Here is a 20973-nt window from a genome sequence, read left to right as displayed (position 1 = left end):
CACTGGAACAGAATGTCCTGTTTCTTTTCTATTTCCTGGTGGATTCTCTGTGAGGGCTGGGATGGGAAGGGGTGGAAGGGGGAGAGGGAGGCAAGTTCACACTGAGAGCTGGACTAGACTGCAGGCTTGGGAAAGTGGATCGGGGTCTACGGTGCCTTTTGAACCCGCCTCCCCTCGCCTCCCCCTACGGCTGCCCTTAGCTCATCCCCAGCCTAGACTCCTGCCGCAGGCCCTCCGGGCTGCCTACCTCCAGCCCTGCCCCTTTGTGAAGCGTCCCCACACTGTAGCCTCCTCACTGCCCTTGGAACAAAGTCTCTGCCTCTTGGTTGGCCATTCAAGGCCCCCTGGTCTGCTTCGTGCCTACCCGTGTCCCTTTTGTCCTATCCGCACTGTTCCAGTCCTCAGGCTCAGAAAACACCCTGCACCTTCCCTTCTCTGTGTCTTTGCCCAAGACGAATTTGTTACTCACTCCTATGGGTTTCCAATTTATTATTATGATTGTTGTTGTTGTTATCGTTATTTCTGTTGGCGCACTGAACACACTCTCTTTCCCTAGAGATTTACGGCAAGATACAAAGGCCCCTGCCTTCATGGGTCTGAGAATTCTTTGAGGGCTCCCCACCGCCCAGGGTGGGACCAGTCCACACAACAGATGCTCAAGAAGGATTCCCAGAGCCTCATGCTCTCAAGAAAAGTAAATGTGCTTGGAACAACCACTGCCAGAAGCTTGGGGCTTCAGGGACACCAGGTATAGCAGTAGGACCCTGCAGGGATTAGGCCATTGAGCTCCTGGGGCCTTGCTGAGGGAGCTTGTGTTCCTACCCTATCTCCCCAGTGTTGGGGGTGTGTGGAGGTCTGTAGTCTGCTGGCTTGGACCATGCTCCCCATCCCTCTGCAGAGCCCCATGTCAGCCTTGGCTGGCCTGTCTTTCCTAAGTGTGGCTTCGAGCATCCTCTGGGAGAACCAGGATGCCTGCCATTACCTTTTCCCTTGTTAATGTAAGTGGGATGTATGGGGGACTTCCCTGGTGGTCCAGTGGTTAAGACTCTGAGCTTCCACTGTAAGGGGTGCAGGTTCGATCACTAGTGGGGGAATTAATATCCCACATGCCACGTGGTAAGGCCAAAAAAAAAAAATATATATATATGGAATGTACGGGGCGTGGTCTTTCTTCTGACCAGTAGAGAGTGATGGATGCTGTGAGGACAGATGTGTGTCTAAGTGGTAGGCATCTTTGGGAGCCCCATTGCGTCTGGGGCTCATGGGCAGGGACTGTCTATCACAGGATTACAAAAGTCACAAGAAGAGAAAATACCTGGAATAAACCCTTAGGACAAGCAGTTCCCCTGGTGCCCTCCATCTCTCAAACTGACTAATTGATTTTGGTAATTCAGTCTGAAACCACAGGCCCCACAGATTGGCTCATCATGTTTCCTGTCTCCTGCTTCTGGTCGCCCCAGCTAATACAAATAATTCAAAGTGTCCAGCTTCCTGCCACAGCCGCCGCTGGCTCCGGGCTCCTCCTCTGCGTGGGTGTCCGGTCATCTTAGAAAAGGGAAGAGAGAGAATTTAGCAGGGTATCATTTACTCTGAATAGTCACCCTCCCATTCTGTGTGTAGGCAGTTTCCTACAACTAGTACCGAAGAAAGTTCACTGGGCCTTGGAGAAATTGAAAAGGACCCAGGCTGTGTGACCCTGGGCTAGGCCTTGGCCCTCTCTGGGCCTTTGCACTCTGATCAGTAAAACTGTAGAAGGAGACAATTGCTCTGTGGACTGTCGGTACCTAGAGAGAGCATCGAACTAAGAGGAAAGGGGAGAAGCCCCTCCTAGACTATTTGGTACTCTAGTTATCACTACTAACTAGCAGTAGGCCTTGGGCAGGTCATTTAACCTCTGTGACTATGGGCACTGTTATCTCTGAAATGGAGATAATATCACTTCTCAATGTTGCTGGAACCATGATATTAGGTAGTGCCTGACTGTGTCTAGTACCTGGAATTATTGTTTCTCACAATACCTTTTCTCCAAGGTTGGGTAAAGTGGGGCTAATAACCCAGTCTACCTTCCAGAAGTGGTGGTGGTCTCAGGAGGTGTTGGATCTGGAAGGGCTGTGACCGAGTGACTGTCAGGATGGAGCCCCTTCTGGCAGACTTACCCGTGGCCTGGGCCTGGCTCACCCCCTCCCCTGAGCCGGTGAAGTGGAGACCCTGGCAGGGAGCAGGGCTGGAGTGGCATGGGTGTGCATGGGGTGGTGAGGCGGGGTGAGTGCAGTCACCAAGGGGGCCAGCAGCTGTGCGGGTCTTGGGCCCTCACTCACAATTGGAGGAAGGAATGCAGGAAGTGCTCACAGCTGCGCAGACATCTCAGAGCCTCGTCCCAGGCAGGACCAAGGCTGCAGTACCCAGGGAATGAGTGTGCCACGGCCTGGCCCCTGGGGTGGCCACCGGCCCAGGAGCCCACGGCACTGCGTACAGCCAGAGCTGTCCCTCGCGGAGCCCAGGGTAAGTTTTCACGGCACGAGCAGGCAGCGAGGAGGGCTGTGGGGAGGCTGGAGCAGAAGACCAGAGAGAGGGACTAAGGCGCCCACGGTAGTTACTGAAGGGCTCAGATATCCCGCCCGGAGCATGACCTGCCTTATCTAAACAGCACTCTCCCAGGCCGTGCAGAAATGGAGGCCGAATGAAAGGGCACTTGTTTCCTAGCAGCACTCCCTGCATCTGGCCCAGAGCTGCCATAGCCTCCTCCCCACTTTCGTCCCTGCCCCCAGCACAGGGCCAGGGGTTCGAGAGGCAGCAGATAGGCTGATTCAAGGACTGGCCCAAGGTTCCTCCAGGGGAGGAGCCTGGGCTCATCTCGGATCCACAGGACAGGGAGTATTTTGTCTTTTTTCTGAGTGTACAAACACTCGTGAAATCCATATGCGTCATCAGAGGGCCTGGTTAGTGAGGCTCCCTCTGAGCAAAGCCTTCTGCCTTCTCCTTCCAGCCCCCTGCACCCAGGGAGTCTTGAGCTCACATCTTTCAGGACGGCGCTTCTTCCAGAGCTGCCAGGGGAGTTGCCCATGGCTCTTAGAAACCTAGCCCGAGGCTTAGAAAACAGTGACAGAGACCCCCTGAGGGCGGAGTAGAGCCATGTGGGGCACCCAACGGCCCAGAGGGGGCACCAGCCAGGGCCTCAGACCGGTATCTTCTTAGAAGACCACAGGGAGAGCAGCTGGAGGAGAAAGGGTACCTGCCATCACCAAGAGCCCCTCGCTTCGGATGGGGAACTAAGGTCCGAGACGCATCCCGGGTTGCTCAGTGGGTCAGTGGCCAAACGGGGCCATGGAAACGGCAGTGATTGGAATGGTGGCCGTGCTATTTGTGGTCACCGTGGCCATCACCTGCATCCTCTGCTGTTTCAGCTGTGACTCAAGGACCCCGGATTCTCAGGGGGGCCCACGCCCCAGCTTCACAGTGGCCACGTTTCACCAGGAGGCTTCTGTCTTCACGGGGCCAGGTCACCATGCCCAGCCAGTGGCGGGTGTCCGGGACTTCTGGACGTTCATGTGAGACCTACCAGCCCCCAGGAATTTTCTCTGCTGGTGGTCAGACTCATCTACCCCCCAGCAAGCCTTCTCTGATGACCCACTCCTCCAAGCCTGGCATTGCTGTCCTTCCCTGCCTGTATCCAGAAAACTCCCTGTCCCATCCCATCCCAGCTTGCCATGGCCTCCAGTCAGGGAGATCCATGGTGATGGGACCAGGTGGGAGTCAGCTCTGACCCCTGAGAGCTCAGCTGGACCCAACCCACAGGATGGGGCTTAGGAGAGGTCCAGAGCTTGAGTGACTGGGCAGTGTTGGATGGCATGGTGGGCCAGCTCTTCTGAGCTTCATGGTGACTGAAATATCACTGGACTTTATTGTGAACAGAGTGTTGGTTAACTCAAGTTATCCCAGGATGCCTATGAAACTGGTTCTATTGCCACCAGAGGAAGCAGCGACTTCAGTGGACAGTTTTACAAACCACTTCTTATCTGTTCCTCTAATTGAGTCATTTTGCTACTTGCCTGTGCACATCCTGCAGAGCCCACCCCTGAGATCTGCCTCCTACCCGTTACCTGAAATCAGCCCTGAAATTCTGAAACCAAAGGGCTCCTTCCTGGGAACTGGCGATTTATTTTATAATTGAAAATGCATATCCTTTTATGGGTCTCCCAAGAATCAGGGTTGGGGAATCACAAAAGGAAACAGAAGAGAAAAATAGAGTCTCAGAAAGTACAAGATGTTTTATTAACAGGAAAGCCAGAAAGAAGACTTTGAAACATATTTTGAATGAGACTTTATTACTATATTCTTATAGGTCACTTCTATTCTTAGAGACTGTAAGTGACTTGTGTCACTCAGGAATGATAGAAAAATGATAGAACTCCAAATGACAGAACTGAAAGTTAATTTCGAATAAGTTAAAATGTTATGTTATATTGACGGTATGTAACAAAGCTCTTGTTTGCATCACAAATAAATAGATGTTCAGTTTTTATTTATAGAAAATCTGTTTTCTCTGTACCCACGAAATAAATGCCGGGCCATATTTAGCATATGGTTTGAAGGGTGCAGAATTCTGAGTCTCCTGACTCATGTCTCCAGCCAGCCCTGAAGGAATGACTCTCCCAGGACCTGCCTGTTGAAGGGGGCAGGACTGACCTTGAGAGGAGGTCTGGCCTCTGAGGGTTCCCGGATGGGCCGCTCTGGCCACGTGGCTGCCATAGGAAGGACTCTCAGAGAGAGAGGCTTAGGGCTGCAGAGGTGCAGAAGGGTAAGGGGACAGGGAGAGAGTCAGGCTGGTGGAGAGGGGTGGGCATGGGAGGGAAGAGGCACAGCCCAGGGACAGGAGCTCCTGGCGACTGCGTCTTGGTCACTCTGGACCCTAGAGCCCGCAAGCAGGGCCTTCATAGAGCGTGTGGAGGGTACCGGCTGCAGGGAGGACCTGGAGGTCCTCAGTTGAGTGGAGTGAACTGTTCAGGTCATGTTCTCTGAAACTGAAGCCCAGACAGAGTATGGGGTGCAAGATGTTTACAGGGATCAACATCTGTGAGGGGGAGGAGGAGGAAGCAGGATTAGATAGAGGAAGGAGACAAATAATGATGCAGGCCCTTAATATCCCCCAACCTTTGCTGTCTCTGAGTGCTCCCCCCAGCTCCCCATGTCTGACCTCAGGCAAAGCAGCTCTGCAGCTGAGGCTGGTCCTGAAGTCCTTCCTTGAAGGGGTGCTGGGTGGTGCATCTCCACAGGAGCTCAGCAGCGGCCTGTTCTCAGAGGTGCGCAGACCAGTCAGAGGTGGCTGAGCATGTCCAGGGACAAAGAAATAACAGGCACAGGAGCTCCGGGTGGGCAGAGACGGCAGTGTGAGATCTGGGAGGGGAGAGAAGAATGGGCCTCAGCCTCTCTCTGATCTCAAGCAGAGTTAGCTCTGTTCTAGGTCGGGCATCTTCAGCTGGACCCAAGTATCAGGACCCCAGGCCCAGGGCTTTGCCTCTGTATCGTGTGGTCACATCCTTACCTGGGTCCGTGGAGGAAAGGTCTGCAGGCTGGACTCACACAGCTCTGAAAACAAGCAATGTTGGGGGCAGCCTCACTCTGCAGGCGGGCAGTCTGTCAAGCCCTGAAGTCTCCTTATTTGCTCATTCGTTCATCCACCCACCCATCCATCCACCCATCCACCCACCCATCCATCCACCCACTCCATCCACCCACTCCATCCACCACCCATCCACCCACCCATCCACCCATCCACCCACCCATCCACCCATCCATCCACCCACTCCATCCACCCATCCATCCATCCATCCATCCACTCATCCACCCACCCATCCACCCATCCATCCACCCACTCCATCTACTCACTTAGCCTTACTTCCTCATCTACTCATGCATTCATTCATTCATCTCATCACTCATTCACTCATTGTCATTCACTCCTCCATTCAATAAACACTGGCTGAGCACCGACTGTGTACCAGGCCCCGCCCAGGGAATGTGGGAGTCAACCAGACCTGGTCCCAGCATTCAATGAACTCCCAATATAGTCACCTGGACAAGGGTGCAAATAACACAGGTGTTCAAGGGAGGGAGAGTTGGGAGACCCAGGGAAACCTGGGAGGAGGTGGTTCTCGAGTTGGACTTGAAGAAAAGTCGGCACTTCAGCAAGCAGAGTTTGGGGGAGGATGTCCAGACAGAGGGAACGGTGGCATGAATGGAGGTTCAGAGAATGTGCGGGCAGGGAGTAAGCAGTTCAGAGTGAGCAGGCGCGAGGGGACGAGGCTGGGCCACAGACAGCTCCTGAGGGAGCCACTTCTTGCCACATCTGGCCAGCATGTTTCCAGGCAACAGAAGATGAAGGCAACAAAGAGGCAGCCTTCCTCGTCAGGCTGGGCAGGAGCAGTCTTCCCTAGCGCACACGCACACACACACACACGCACACACACACCAGCGTTGCAACCTGCTGTTGCCACAGGGGAGAGGTGGCCCCTGCAGCAGGGGCTGGAGAGAAGGTTCTTGGAGACTCAGGGGGTGGCCAGCCCGCAGTGGAGGTGGAGCCAAGGGTGAGGGAGAGGCTGTTCCAGGAAAGCAGGGAGTTTGAGAAGGGCAGGCAGTCAAGGCCAGCACCCTGGAGCAGGCTGACAAAAAGGATGCACCAAGGAGGAGCAGCTAGAGAAGGGGCAGGAAGGTGGGGAGCGAGGAGGGCAGAGAAGTGGGGAGTAGGGTTACCGATTTAGCAAATAAAAATACAGGACATCCAGTTAATTCTAATTTCAGGTAGACAACAAATAACTTTTGGTATACATAGGTCCCATGCAGTATTTGGGACACACTTATACTAAAACATTACTCGTGGTCTATCTGAGGTTCAAACTGAACTGGGTGTCTGGTATTTTATCGGACAACCCTACGAGGGAGGGAGTGGTTCTCAGAGAGGGCGGGTCAGTTGGTTGAAAGGATCAGGGGGGCCAGCGAAGGTGAGCACCCAGAAGAGGCCTTGGGTTAGGCAACGTGACAGTTGACAATGACCTTGGCGAGAACAGTTTGAGAGGAGTGAAGCGAGCAGCCCTACGGTGGTGTGCGTGTGCGTGGGCACGTGCGTGCACAGGGGCGGTGGAGTCAGCAGGAGATCACAGCTGAAGATAATCTGAAGGGAAGAAGGGCGATGTATGGTGGCCAGAGGGAGAGTTGATTACTGGTCTTTTGTGGGTTTTTTTTCCGGTACGCGGGCCTCTCAGTTGTGGCCTCTCCCGTTGCGGAGCACAGGGTCCGGACACGCAGGCCCAGCGGCTATGGCTCACGGGCCCAGCCGCCCCGCGGCATGTGGGATCTTCCCGGACCGGGGCACGAACCCGTGTCCCCTGCATCGGCAGGCGGACTCGCAACCACTGCGCCACCAGGGAAGACTTACTACTGGTCTTTTTAAGAAGGGGAGGGAGGTTGAGCATATGGAAGGCCCGAAGGTGGAGGATTGCAGAGGGAGACACTGACAGTCGCCAGCAAGGAAGGGACCCACGGAAGGGTGGGGCTGGGAGCTGGAGCACGCGGAGGGGGTCCGAGGAGTCAGGCCTGGATGGCAGGTGGGGGGCAGGGCAATGCTGCTGGGAAAGATGCTTGAGGATACGGGTAGATGCTCATGATGTGTGGGGGGCGTGTGGGGAAGGAGGGAGATGAGGACATCATGCCAGATAGTCTGTTTTCTTGGCGAAGCAGGCGCATCTGCTCAGAGATGGGTCTAGGGGAGCTGGGGTCAAGGAGAGCCTGGAATGATGCCCCAGAGAAGGGAGGAGCAGCTCCCACAGTCCTGCTTTTCCTACGTGTGTGGAGTGTGTAGGGGCGAGAATGTGCGTGGTTTGGGTGTGGTGTGTGCGTGTGGCATCTGTGTGTGTACGTTGTATGGTGTGAGTGTGTATGTTGTCGGGCGTGTGTGTGAGTATGCCGTGGTGTGTGCGTGTGGCATCTGTGTGTGTACGTTGTATGGTGTGACTGTGTGTGTTGTGCATGTGTGTATGTGTGAGTACGCCGTGGTGTGTGTTGGCCTGAAGCACTCCTGCCGTTCCGCCCAGTGCAGCCCATTGTGTAAGAAGAGGGAGGCGTTCTCTAACAGGCCAGCATGGAGCCCCTCTATCCCCAAGGGAGGAGGTGGCGGTGTAAGGACAGACGCTAAGGCTGGCACCAGGAGGCTGGCAAAGCTGGGAGTGTTTACTTGGTGGCGGTGAGGGAAGAGGCTGCTCAAGGTCACCTGGAAGTCTGGGTGGAGCCGCACTTGAACCCCCAATCTCTCAGTCTCCAAATGCAGCATTCTCTCTGTTCATTCTGCTAATACTAGTTCTTATTTATTGGACTCCTACTGTGTGCCAGGCATTATGCTTTCTGCGTTTCATCTTGTCTTTGCTCACAGCGACCCCCTCATCTCCATTTTACAACAGAGGGACCTGAGCCCCCGCTATGGGTCGCTCTGGGCCAATGCGTCCCAGCGCTGCTAGAACCTGCAGACACAAAGTGAACCTGCCCTTTTCCTCTGTAAATGGGGGCTGCAAGTCTCAGCCGAACCATTTCATATCTTCAGGATGAAGGAAAGGCTGGAGCACCAGGCATCTGATTTGCCCTGGGTTTCCCTGTACAAGAGCCTTGCTCACACGTGACCCACCTGGATCTGTCTTTGAAGAAGCAAGAGGTCCTTGCCATATACAGTTCGAACAGGCAGCCCAGGAAACCTCACCCCAGATAACTCTGCCAAGGGTTGGACTTCTGGGTTAACAGACCTAAGCCCTGGGCTGCCCAGCCAAGGCCTCCCTGCAGAGGTGTGGACTGTGCCTCTCCACGCCCAGGTCCACCTGAGGACAAAGGGGAGGGAGAACCCTGCTCTGCTCTGCCCAGCTCTGTCCCAGCGCTACCCCCGCCACTCACTGGCTGGGCCTCAGCCTGGTGCAGAGGAGGTAAAAATCCTGCCCCCCTGTCTAGAGGCCATGTGAGGGAGGGAAGAGCCTGGAAACCCAGCTGTCAGGAGCCCCTGCCCCTCCGCCTGCCCTTCCTCCACACTCCTGACCCTGCAAGCAGCTTGGTGTTTCTCTCTGGGACAGGCCGGATTCTGGAATCAGGAGACCCTGAAATAACATGTTTTCCGGAAAAGTACCTTCCTTAAAGGAAACCACTTGTTCCAAGGAGTTGAAAAGGGCCATTGTGCTCTGCCAGTCCCCGCTCCCCTCAGGACAGGACACTTGAAAAGACACACACTGCTACACACACACACACACACACACACACACACACACACACACACAGATGCATTCATCCAGTGCATTTGTAAGAGTGAAAGTTAGGAGCAGACTAAATACCAATCAGAGGCGGGCTGGGAAAATCCTAGCAGAGACACAACATGACACTAGGCAGGTGTAAAAACAATGAGGTAAATTTAAACTCATTACCATGAAAGGGCATTTATCATATATCGGTAAGTAAAAAGTAGAGGGAATTGGAGAACTATAAACGTGCCCTGTGGTAAAATTCTATTTCTGTTAAAATACACTTAGATGCATAGAAGAGAGTGTGGAGAGCTACATGCCTAGGTGTTAAGTAGTGATTGTCTCCAGGTGGGCGGGGTGTTTGTGTGTTTCATGTTTTCCCTTTTCGTTTACCTGTATTTCCTGTAATAAATGGTTTGCTTTTGGATAAGAGAAAGCAAGAAACTAACAAAGGAAAAGAACAAAATTAATTTTTCTAAGTTATAAAATGAACCAACTCCAATCTGAGGAAGAGATATAAAAACCCAGTCAAACACAGACGTAGAAATGGTGACAAATTCTCAGGACCGACAGACAGACAGACACACACATATTCTGCGTAATTCACAGGGTTGAGGTAAAAAAGGCTGAGGAGTCGGGGGATGGTTGCTAAGTTTCTAGGAAACGCTGGGATCTGGATGTGAGGGTGACTTCGGGGACTTCAGGGCCTGAGGGGTGTGTTTGGGTGGGTTGGGGAGGGTAGAAGGAGTGTCCTGGGACTCAGCCTAGCCTGAGGGAGAGGCTTAGCTAGACACGCACCTACCTTCTGCCTCCTGAGAGAGCATATGGATCCTCTTCCCCGGTCCCCAGTTCAGGCAAGGCTGAGAAACCTGCCAGGGCATCTCCCGCCTCTGCCCCCTCCTGCCTCCGCCCCACACTGTTGTGGAGGGAGATAGCAGGGCCCACTGCTGGCAGGGTCTGCCCTGCCACCACTCATATTACACGGCAAAGGGAATTACAGTCGCTGATGGAATTCCACTGGCTCATCAATTGACCTTAAAGTAAGATTATTCTGGATTGGGACTTCCCTGGTGGCGCAGTGGTTAAGAATCTTCCTGCCAATGCAGGGGACACGAGTTCAAGCCCTGGGCCGGGAAGATCCCACATGCCGCGGAGCAACTGAGCCCATGCGCCACAGCTACTGAGCCTGCACTCTAGAGCCCGTGAGCCACAACTACTGAGCCCACGTGCCACAACTACTGAGCCCAAGTGCTGCAACAACTGAGCCTGCGTGCCGAGAGCCCATGTTCTGCAACAAGAGAAGCCACCGCAGTGAGAAGCCCGCGCACCACAACGAAGAGTAGCCCCCGCTCACCGCAACTAGAGAAAGCCCGCGCGCAGCAGTGAAGATCCAACGCAGCCAAAAATCAATAAAAAGATTATTCTGGATTATCCAGATGTGTCCAATGTAATCAAAAGTGTCCATAAATGTGAAAGAGGGAAGCATGAAAGTCAGGTCAGAGTGATGTGAAGGCCACCAGCTAAGAAATGAGGGCAGCCTCTAGAAGCTGGAAAGGATAAGACAAGGAAACAGACCTAGCGTCTCCAGATAGGAACTCAGCCCTCTGACACGAGTTCCAATGAGTCCCATCTTGGACTCTGGCTCCAGAACTGTAAGATAGTACCTTTGTATTGTTTTAAGCCACTAAGTTTGTGGTAATTTGTTACAGCAGCAGAGTATCCTTGGCTCCACCATTAGTGCTCACCAACGTTGGAATTTGCCCATCAGGAATCCCTTTCCTGGCTGTCGAGGAACAAGTAAGGTGGCATCTGAGGGGATGCAAGTATTAGAGCTGAAGAAGGCAGTTGGGCTCGGGGGATAGATGGGCTGGACTACTTTAGAGAAAAAGATGGGAAGATAGAAATCATACTTCTCAGATGAGTAGGGTGAGAGTAACAACACGGTGACTGCCAGGCTGTGCTAGGTGTTATGCGATGTGTATCTCCAACAATCCCAGTCCTATCCTGTGGAAACAGCCATACAAGCACGCAAGGGTGTTCTTGCAGTTTTATTTTTGATAGCAAAATATTATAAAGATCCAAGTACCATCAACAGAGAAATATATAAACAAATTGTGGTATAGCCACAAAATGGAATAATAGTCATTACAAAAATGTACTGACTTGGAAACTGCCTACTAAAAATAGAGAAAGAAAAGTAAGTTACAGAATGGTCTTATAAGAAGAAAGGGGGAGCAAATAAACAAATATCCTTTCTTCCTAAGGAAAAAACAAGAACCAAAAAACTCCTAAATTACACTTATGTGTATGTGTTTGTATAAACATAGAGAAAAGTCTGGAAGGATATGATTACCACTAGGGATAGGCTCAGAGGGAGAAGGAAACACTGTTTTCTTTATATTCTTCTGCATCGTTTGAATATATTTTAACAAGAATTTGTTGCTTTTTATTCCATGTAACATTATTTTTTAAAAAGATGGTACAAAGGTTAAAAAGAGCAAACTTTACTATTACTGTTGTTATTTGCAAAAAGAGCTCTCTGGGCGGAGGAATGCCAGAGCTCCACTTAGCAGGAACACTCTGGACACAGATGAACAAAATTGATTCCTTTTCCTGTGTGAGCTTAGCTGGGGAACGAGGTAACATGAATCCTGTGAGTGGAAAAGTGGAGTCATCCTAGCCCGCCTGGCCTTTTACAGATGTGTGACCTGACGTTCTGCAAGGGACCTGACATTGCTCTAGACTGTATGGCAATTCCAGACTGAAATACAACTTTCTGGCCTCCGTTTCAGTGAACTTGGAACTTCCTCAAAATTCAAACCCCCTTTTCATAATTCATAATTTTCATGTGAGGAATAAAAATGTCTGTGTTTTGCTGCCTGATTCCACTTTAAATCTGAGGTCTTGTTTATGTCTTGAAACCCCAGCTCTTAAAAGGAAGGGACACTGGCAGAGAGAGAGTCCTAGGAAAGAAGCCAGGGTGGGGCGTGGAGTCTGGGGTCCTTGCTCTTCCATCAGGCTCACAGCACAAGGGCTGGATCAGGTGTGTGGAAGTTCTCTGTCTGTCCAGCACCTGAAACTCTACAAGGTGTCCCAGGTTTGCAAAGCTCTTCTGCAGCACCATCGCAACTGTCTCCTGCGATATGCACGGGGACCCAGTGGAGCGGTATCGACCGTAGTTTACAGATGAGAAAACTAAGACCTCGAGACACTAAAGTGATGAACCCCAAGCCATTCAGCAATTTGGTAGCAAAGTTTAGGAGAGTCGCGTCTCCTTATTCGCCCATCTCCTTCAGCCAGTTTCATTTTTATCTCCTTTATATCCTCTATTTCCAAGGTAGATTTTTTTTGATTAAAAAAAGGTCTGCTGCTTCAGAAAGTTTGAAAGTCAATGATCCAGAATGATGTTTCCAAATTCCCAACTGATACTAATGTTCAGCAGTCAGGAATGACAAATTGGAATTTCCAGGAATTCTTGAGAATTTCTGAAATTATAAATTATTATGCACTGTTCATAACACTTATTTACATGCTTTTAAATAATGAGTGACTGTAATAATAAACACTGAATAATTTTCTGTGATAGAATGATGCTAAAAGTTTCAGAAGTTTTCAGTAAATAACATAGTTTTATAGTTTGTTATTATTATGAATCAATATATTATGACAAGATTATTTCAATAACATGGAAAAATGATCTCTACCTAATACAAACATTGGATATAGAAAACATTAAAAGGAAGGAAACATTAACCCCAAATAAATGCCAAACAAAATCACTTAAAATTGAAAGAGAATACCACAAACATTTGAAATTTAAAAGTTATCATTTGAAAAATGAACTTTAAAAAGACAAAGAATTAATTGCTCCAACTTTAAAAAGACAGGAATTAAAGATAATCTTGATCTTTGCTTTGTGACAGGTATTCCAGACATAGAAAACTTTCATTTTGCATTGATGTTGGCTGAATTAAGAGTGTGTCCCAAATATCTTCAAGTTGAGTGTTAAGGGTGCATGTTGCTTCATAGAAGCTCATTTCCTTTTTTTTTTTTCGGTACGCGGGCCTCTCACTGCTGTGGCCTCTCCCGTTGCGGGGCACAGGCTCCGGACGCGCAGGCTCAGCGGCCATGGCTCACGGGCCCAGCCGCTCCGCGGCATGTGGGATCCTCCCAGACCGGGGCACGAACCCGTGTCCCCTGCATCGGCAGGCGGACTCTCAACCACTGCGCCACCAGGGAAGCCCCATCCTTTTTTAATTATAATTTTTTTTTTTTTTTGGTCTGCTTGCCTCAGTCTTGATTTTGCCATTGAATTTAATATTGCCCTTGCTGGTGGCTACTGCCTGGACCTGACTGGAGATCCCTGTTTTGTAGTCCTTACTTTACTGAGAGTTGTGGAGATGGTGGGATGTGAAAATGAATAGTGAGCAAATAAATCCAGCGCTTGGGTTTAAAAAAAAAAAAATTGCTCTTGCCAATTCAGATTTTAGAACTGTTTCTGATTTCGTGTTGGAGTGTTCTATAACAACAATCACATCTTTTTCTTTTGCATCTCTTCTGTTAAGCATTTACAAAGAACTGTATCCTATGGTGAATACTCAAATATTTGGAAATGCCAGCTACATTATTGGAAAGTTTTCCTATAGTATTAATGTTCAGACCCGCTAGCAACGTTAATAGCACTACACAGAATCACTTCTTGACATCGCCAATATAAGGACTTATTTTGCTTCCAAAGTTTGTTATTTTTTTCTGACACCACTCATAGGATTTGTATAAATATCCTATGTGTATGAACTTACTAATATTTATTTTATTTGTAGAAATGACTTGCTGTTAGAAACAGCCCAGGCTACAAGCACACACTTATAACCAGTGTGTGCTGGTAAACTGACTCCCTGGGGGGGAGAAAAGTCATAATACGTAGCTTTTGCCAATTTCTGAGGGGAGGTGTAAATATTCCCACTAGGGTCAATTTCAAGCTACCAACATGATGTCACCGAGAGTCAGAAAGAGATGCTCACAACTGCTGGCTCTCTCTCTCTCCTTTGTGAGCCAGCTCTACACGACCACAGGCAAGACTGATTAGATTGTGACAACATCTCTCCTTCCTGCTCCCATTCCATTCTGGAACTGTCGACCTTAATTTTCCAACACATGCTTTTGCGTTTTCTACTCTTGCTTTCGATTTGGTGTTAGCGGATTCCTTTGAACTAGTGAGATCTCTATGTTGATCTTTAAGTTTTCATTCTCACAGGGGAATAGTTTTCTCAGGTTTCTAGATTCCTCAACTTATTTTTATTAGGATTTGGGCTTTGGAAAAACATAACATAACATTTCTGAGAAATGCTGGGAAGGAATTCCTGCAGAGAAACACTAATCCAGAAAATCTGAGTTAAAACATCCCATTTGTTTGAATGATCATGATTCTACTGGGTATGTTTTCATTGATCCCAATTTTGCCCACTGGTCATTGTCATTCATCTTATTTTAGGGCATTTTAGGTGTGGCGTCCTATACAGTTTGGTGTTGAGTTTAGTGATTTTTCCAGAGAGGCTGACCACCAGGATTGATTAGTGATCACTTGACCTCTGTCTGATCTTGTACACGTGGCACAAGTTAGTCGTCAACATAGCTGGTTGTCTCCAACCTGTTTTCTCCTTCATTCTTTTTTTTTTTTTTTAATATTTATTCATTAATTTGGCTGCACTCGGTCTTTGTTGCGGCATGCGGGGATCTTCGCTGTGGCTTGCAGGATCTTTGCTGCGGCATACGGGATCCTTTTTTAGTTGTGGCATGAGGACTCGTAGTTGCGGCATGTGGTATTTAGTTCCCTGACCAGGGATAGAATCCGGGACGCCTGCATTGGGAGCGTGGAGTCTTAGTCACTGGACCACCAGGGAAGTCACTCCCCTTCATTCTTTCTTTTTTTTAAAAACATCTTTATTGGAGTATAATTGCTTTACAATGGTGTGTTAGTTTCTGCTGTATAACAGTGAATCAGTTATACGTATACATATATCCCCATATCCCCTCCCTCTTGCATCTCCTTCCCACCCTCCCTATCCCAGCCCTCTAGGTGGTCACAAAGCACAGAGCTGATCTCCCTGTGCTATGCGGCTGCTTCCCACTAGCTATCTATTTTACGTTTGGTAGTGTATATATGTCCATGCCACTCTCTCACCTTGTCACAGCTTACCCTTTATTCTTATTCTTAGCACAAAAACAACACATCCTCCCTTGGAGCTAGGAGTGGCCAACAAAGTGGGGTGCAATGTCTGGGAAACGTCCTTAAATAGGGAGGGCGTACTATTCTTTTCTTTTAATCACTCACAGCTAAAATGAATTAAACGGCAGACTGACCCATCTGTTCCTATGGAAAGCACAGACCACTAGCAGGAAACTTAGAAAGGTCAGTAATGGAGTATGATCGGTGGAAGAACTCAGCATTATTCAGTGACTCGGGAGGCCTGGGGGAGGAGATTTGACCTAGACGTGCAAATGATATAATTTGTAATGTAAGAGACTGTAGCCCCCTGGGTGCCTGCTGCCTGTCTGCCAACGTTGATGAGTAAGTAAAATTTTTTTAAAATAGATCTTTACTGGAGTATAATTGCTTCACAATACGTGTTAGTTACTGTTGCACAACAAAGCGAATCAGCCATATGCACACACATGTCCTCTCCCTCTTGCGTCTCCCTTCCACCCTCCCTAACCCACCCCTCTAGGTCTTCGCAAAGCACAACGGAGCTGATCTCCCTGTGCTATGCTGCTGCTTCCTACCAGCCAACTATTTACTGCTCTGAGTTGGTCAGCCTGGGGAAAGAAGTTTTCAGATTTCTAATCCTTCATGGGATCTTTTCAGGAATGTCTGTAATCTTAACTTTGTAGCAACCAGACTCCTGGAAGGCATCGAATGTGCTTTATTGCTCCTCCAGCTGAGAGTATAAGTACTGGCTGACGGAACAAGGGGATTCAGCCTAGGGAAGAGATCATGAGAGGTGAGCGCTGGGGATCTGAGAGCCACTTTCACACGTCAAAATAAAAAAGAGTTTAGGCTTCTTCATGGAGACCCCCCAGGCCAAAATCAGGACCCATGGGTGGAGGCTGCCAATTTTACCCTTACTTAAAGAGAAACCTATCTAGCAGAGCTGGAAGGAGGTAGCTGAGGGGGGCACCTCTCCACTGCTGGGAGTACTTAAGCTGAGGACACTATTGTAGAAAGAATTTATCAATTGAGCAGCAGTTCCCAATTACCAGGCTATACATTGGTACCTGTCCATAAAAATTTCCAGGTCTCATTTTCCTATTGAAGAAAGAGAGACAATGTGGAACATTTTTTATAAAGCTAAATATTTGATATTTGAAGTACATTTCCTGTGTTCTGAGATTATGTTCTATTTATTGTTAGATAGTAGGTGGTATTTGTTATTGTTGTTGTTTAATATCCTAACTCAACAAAATAAAATCTTGACAACTCCATGTAAGTCTTCATTAAAAATAAATTATATCTCTGTGAAATCTGGAAATCTGGTAACCCCCAAGGTGGATGAAATGACACCCAGGCTCTCTCTGACTTGACCTTTCAAGGAGCTGTAGTTTATGCTAATGGCCACTAGATGCCACTCTTGTTTAGTTACAGCAGCTAGATAATTTCATGGTGCAACTAGAGAAGCCAGAAATGGGATCCACTTGCTTTACAGTAGATTAAACTTTATTAACAAAGTATTCATCTTTTCCATATATAGCTACTTTTTAATAAACACTGATTTTTATTAGTGTTTGAAAACAAAATTAATTTTCAAAGTTCAATTCTTAAAATTGAAATGATTAGTTTTTTTGTTTCTTTTTTTTTTCCGGTACACGGGCCTCTCACGGTTGTGGCCTCTCCCGTTGCGGGGCACAGGCTCCGGACGCGCAGGCTCAGCGGCCATGGCTCATGGGCCCAGCCGCTCCGCGGCATGTGGGATCCTCCCGGACCGGGGCACGAACCCGTGTCCCCTACATCGGCAGGCGGACTCCCAAACACTGCGCCACCAGGGAAGCCCCTGATTACTTTCTTAAATGCTTTCTTTGAATAAAAGTCTCCAATAGTCTCAGAAATTTAGTGTACCTACAATAAACTGTTTCCCTTGATCAAGAGCCTTCTGTGAGAATCTCAACTGGCTGATGACTTTATTCACGAGAGCAGGGTCTATGTCCTGTCCATTTTACAGAGCACACAGCATCTAGCACGATGTCATATTAATGTAATGATAATAATCTCCATTTGTCTGGTGGTTTACACTTTACAAAGCCCTTATAGTTTATTCCCTCTCAATGGTAGTTCAAGTTGCAGAGAATGACCTTTTCTTTGTTCTTCTTTGTTATAAGCCAAAGTGAATCTAATGCACATTCTTCACAATGAAAGCTTTCTTCCTCACTCACTCATTCATTCATTCAACAAACATTTATTGAGCACTGCTACGTGTTAAGCACTGCACTGTGCCCTGTGCCCAGCACTGTGCTGGGCACCATGTGCTAGTAATAAACACAGCAGATGAAGCCCCTTCCCCCATGGAGTGGACAGTCACATGGGGAGACAGTCAGTAAACAAATGAAGAGATTACTTGTCAGGTGGTAATGCGTGTTACGGGGAAGAATAAAGTAGTAGGGGGAGGGAAAGCAATGGCGGGGTGTCCATCTTAGGTAGGTGAGAAGGTGTGCTTCATGCAGATGCCTGAGTGATGTGACGGAGAGCGAAGTTTGGCAATCTGGACAAAGCACATTCCAGATTTTGTGGCAGAAAGGAGCTTGGGAGTTTGGTGTCAAGTAAGGAGCTTGGGAGGATGTCAGTGTGGCTGGAGGGAAGGGAAGGAGGGGCGAGTGGTGGGAGATAAGGCGGCAGAGGTGGACAGTGCGACAGGATGCCATGGGTGGGTTTTGAGCTGGGGAGGAACGTGCTCTGAAACATGAAGAATGGGAAGCATGTGCACCTACTGAGTAGGCTCAATTGGTATATATTTTGAAGGAGGCAGACAGGACTCCCTGATACACTGAATGGAGAGGGTGAGGGAAAGAAGAGTCAAGGAAGATCCATAGGTTTTCAGCCTGAGCAACCAGGTGGGTGGTGATGCCCCACTTACTTATATGGGAAAAACTGGGGAAGGAGCAAGTTGGAAGAGGGGCATTGAGAAACTGAGAGTTCTATTCTGGACTTAATAAATTTGAGGATTCTACTGTACATCCAAGTAGAGATGTTGAGTAGACAGGTGTTATTCTAGTCTGGACTTTGGAGGATGGGTTGGGGCTGGCAAAGTTGCTCTGAGATCTATTCTTGTGGACCTCTGCTACCTGGGCAACTTAGGTACAATAGGAGCTATTTAACTTATTCTAATGGCACCTGGGGATTTAGCACGATCCCATAATATCTTCACTGAATTTCAACGGGAATATTTAGTAAGTTTTACACCTACTGAAGCTGTCAGACATAAAACCAATATGTTTCAAAACATACAAAATGGGCTTCCCTGGTGGCACATTGGTTAAGAATCCTCCTGCCAATGCCAGGGACACAGGTTCGAGCTCTGGTCCAGGAAGATCCCACATGCCGCGGAGCAACTAAGCCCGTGCGCCACAACTACTGAGCCTGCGTGCCACAACTGCTGAAGCCCGTGATCCAAAACAAGAGAAACCACCGCAATGAGAAGCCCGGGCACTGCAACAAAGAGCAGCCCCCTCTCGCCGCTACTGGAGAAAGCCCGCGGAGATAGCCCGCGCGCAGCAACGAAGACACAACACAGCCAAAAAAAAAAAAAATACAAAGCATATTTTGAAAAGTTAAAGATTACACTTTTCTATTAAATTTACTTAACTAATTTAGAAGTTACTTTGCTTCTGAATGACAGTTGTATCAACTGGAGAGGGCTTTCCTTTGAGCACCTCCTGCTGGTGAGAGCATCAGGGATCAGATGATACCTGTTGAACCAGCAATCCCCTCCTAGAACTTAGTCCTAAGGAAAGCATTCAAAAAAATGAATCAAGTTTTCTCAACAAAAATGTTCATCTCATGGTCATTTACAAGAGCAACATTGTAAACAAAGTGTCCACCAGTAAGTGGCATACTCAGTAACTGTGGTGTAATAATGGAACTGGAAAATTATTCACACATCAAAAGATGTTAACAAAGGGTTTTTAGTAACATAGTAGGGCTGGTTATGATATAAAATTAGGTGAATCATAAGATATAAATGTGCACATACAATAATATTCTCAATCACATAAAAATGTGTATAAAAATGAACAATTAAAAAATTGTAATACATTAACTATACCACAATAAAACTATAAAAAAATTTAAAAAAAATTAACAGAGGGAACTTATTTCAAACTTTTTAGAGCAGTTAACTCTAGGAGATCAAATTCCCTCTTATACGGCTTTGGTTTTGTCCAAACTTTCTACAATGGGCATGTGTTATTTTGTGCTCTGCAAAAAAATCATCATTTGGATCGAAAATAATGAAAAAGAAATGGGGAAATGGAAAGAACTAGCTTTGGCCTGGGGATCAGGAGCTAAGGATTTGGGTCCAGAGTCCTGGCTCACCCTTTGAGCAGGACAGACTCCCTTCTTTCTCTGAGCCTCAGGTTTCTCACCTGCAGAATGTGGATAGGAATCCAGCCTGTCTCTCTCCTGGAGTAGATGTGAAGATCTAGCAATGATGCCAGCAAAGGCGCTGATCCCAGAGGTGATTCAAAGTCTGGAATGTGAGGTGTGTTCTCCAAGGCTCTAGGGACGATGTCCTGCCTTCCCACGAGTGCAGAGTTACTGGGAGAAGGTAACTGAAGGGGGAGAAGGTTCGCAAACACAGTGGCTCCTCTGGGTACCCTGTTCTGGGCCCCAAGGAAGAAGGTCTTCAGTGTCCACTGGATGTGAGCCTGATCCTGACTCGTTCATGCCTTAGAGATTTGGAGGTTAAATGGGAGAGATCTCAGCAAGCATCTGATAAGAATACTAATTTTATAGTTATTGAAAATTCCCAGTGTGTCAGGCACTGTGCTTGGTGCCTTTTACTAATTTTGTTCATCAGTTCTACCCAACAAATATTTACTGTGCACATTCTATGTGTCCTACCTGTGTAGTTTGTGTTAACTCCATTTTTATGTGGTAGGATTTCCCCACTCTTTACTCCTTTATTAGGGCCCGTCACACACTGTCTCCCTTTCGGCATGAGTGAGACACACCACACCAAGCTGGGATAACAGGAGTTCACCTTTTTGTAACACAAGTCAAAGCACAGAAAGAGACAGAGACTTTTGTGGCATAATAATACATACACGATATATTAAGGGTATATCAACTTATATGGTAGTCAAGCAACTTGCCTACATTTCCATGGTTTTTAAGTGATGGAGCTGGGAATGGAACCCAGGACTGTTTGTCTCTACAGCCTGTGCTCTTTATGACTGTGCTACTTCACCTGTTTCTAGCCCATCCAGGGTAGAAGCTGTTCTCCCCAGCATCCTCTACTCAAGCTCTGCCCTCTGGATACCTCCTGAGTCAGGGCATCCCATTGGAAGGTTTTTTTTCCAGGATGAGCTATAACTTCGATCCCCTCTTCCTGTCTCATGCCAGAGGAGCCTTCCCTGACCACTGCCACACTAGGCTAGGTTAGGCAGCCTGTCCTGGGTTTCCAAAGTGTTCTGTATTCCTTCATGGTGAAATGGAGCA

At 48.3% G+C, this 20973-nt stretch overlaps 1 protein-coding gene across 2 annotated transcripts in view; it reads left to right on the top strand.

The window, feature by feature from the left end:
- Window positions 1-2411: 2411 nt before the first annotated feature.
- The window catches only part of SPAAR (small regulatory polypeptide of amino acid response), a 102464-nt gene continuing 83902 nt past the window's right edge, over window positions 2412-20973 (top strand). The window contains exons 1-2 of one of the 2 annotated variants that reach the window (XM_028494308.1): window positions 2412-2502; window positions 2987-4462. In XM_028494308.1, coding sequence (XP_028350109.1) covers window positions 3325-3552 — 228 coding nt within the window. In that variant the 5' untranslated portion in view covers window positions 2412-2502; window positions 2987-3324 and the 3' untranslated portion in view covers window positions 3553-4462. Of the gene's footprint in view, window positions 2503-2986; window positions 4463-20973 lie in introns of those variants that run through there. The other variant, XR_008618205.1, reaches the window with a different exon arrangement.

This window comes from Physeter macrocephalus, chromosome 9, assembly GCF_002837175.3.
Source record: "Physeter macrocephalus isolate SW-GA chromosome 9, ASM283717v5, whole genome shotgun sequence".
NCBI lineage: Eukaryota > Metazoa > Chordata > Mammalia > Artiodactyla > Physeteridae > Physeter > Physeter macrocephalus.
The sequence above is the reverse complement of the archived record's forward strand: the minus strand, read 5'-3'. Positions and strand labels throughout refer to the sequence as shown.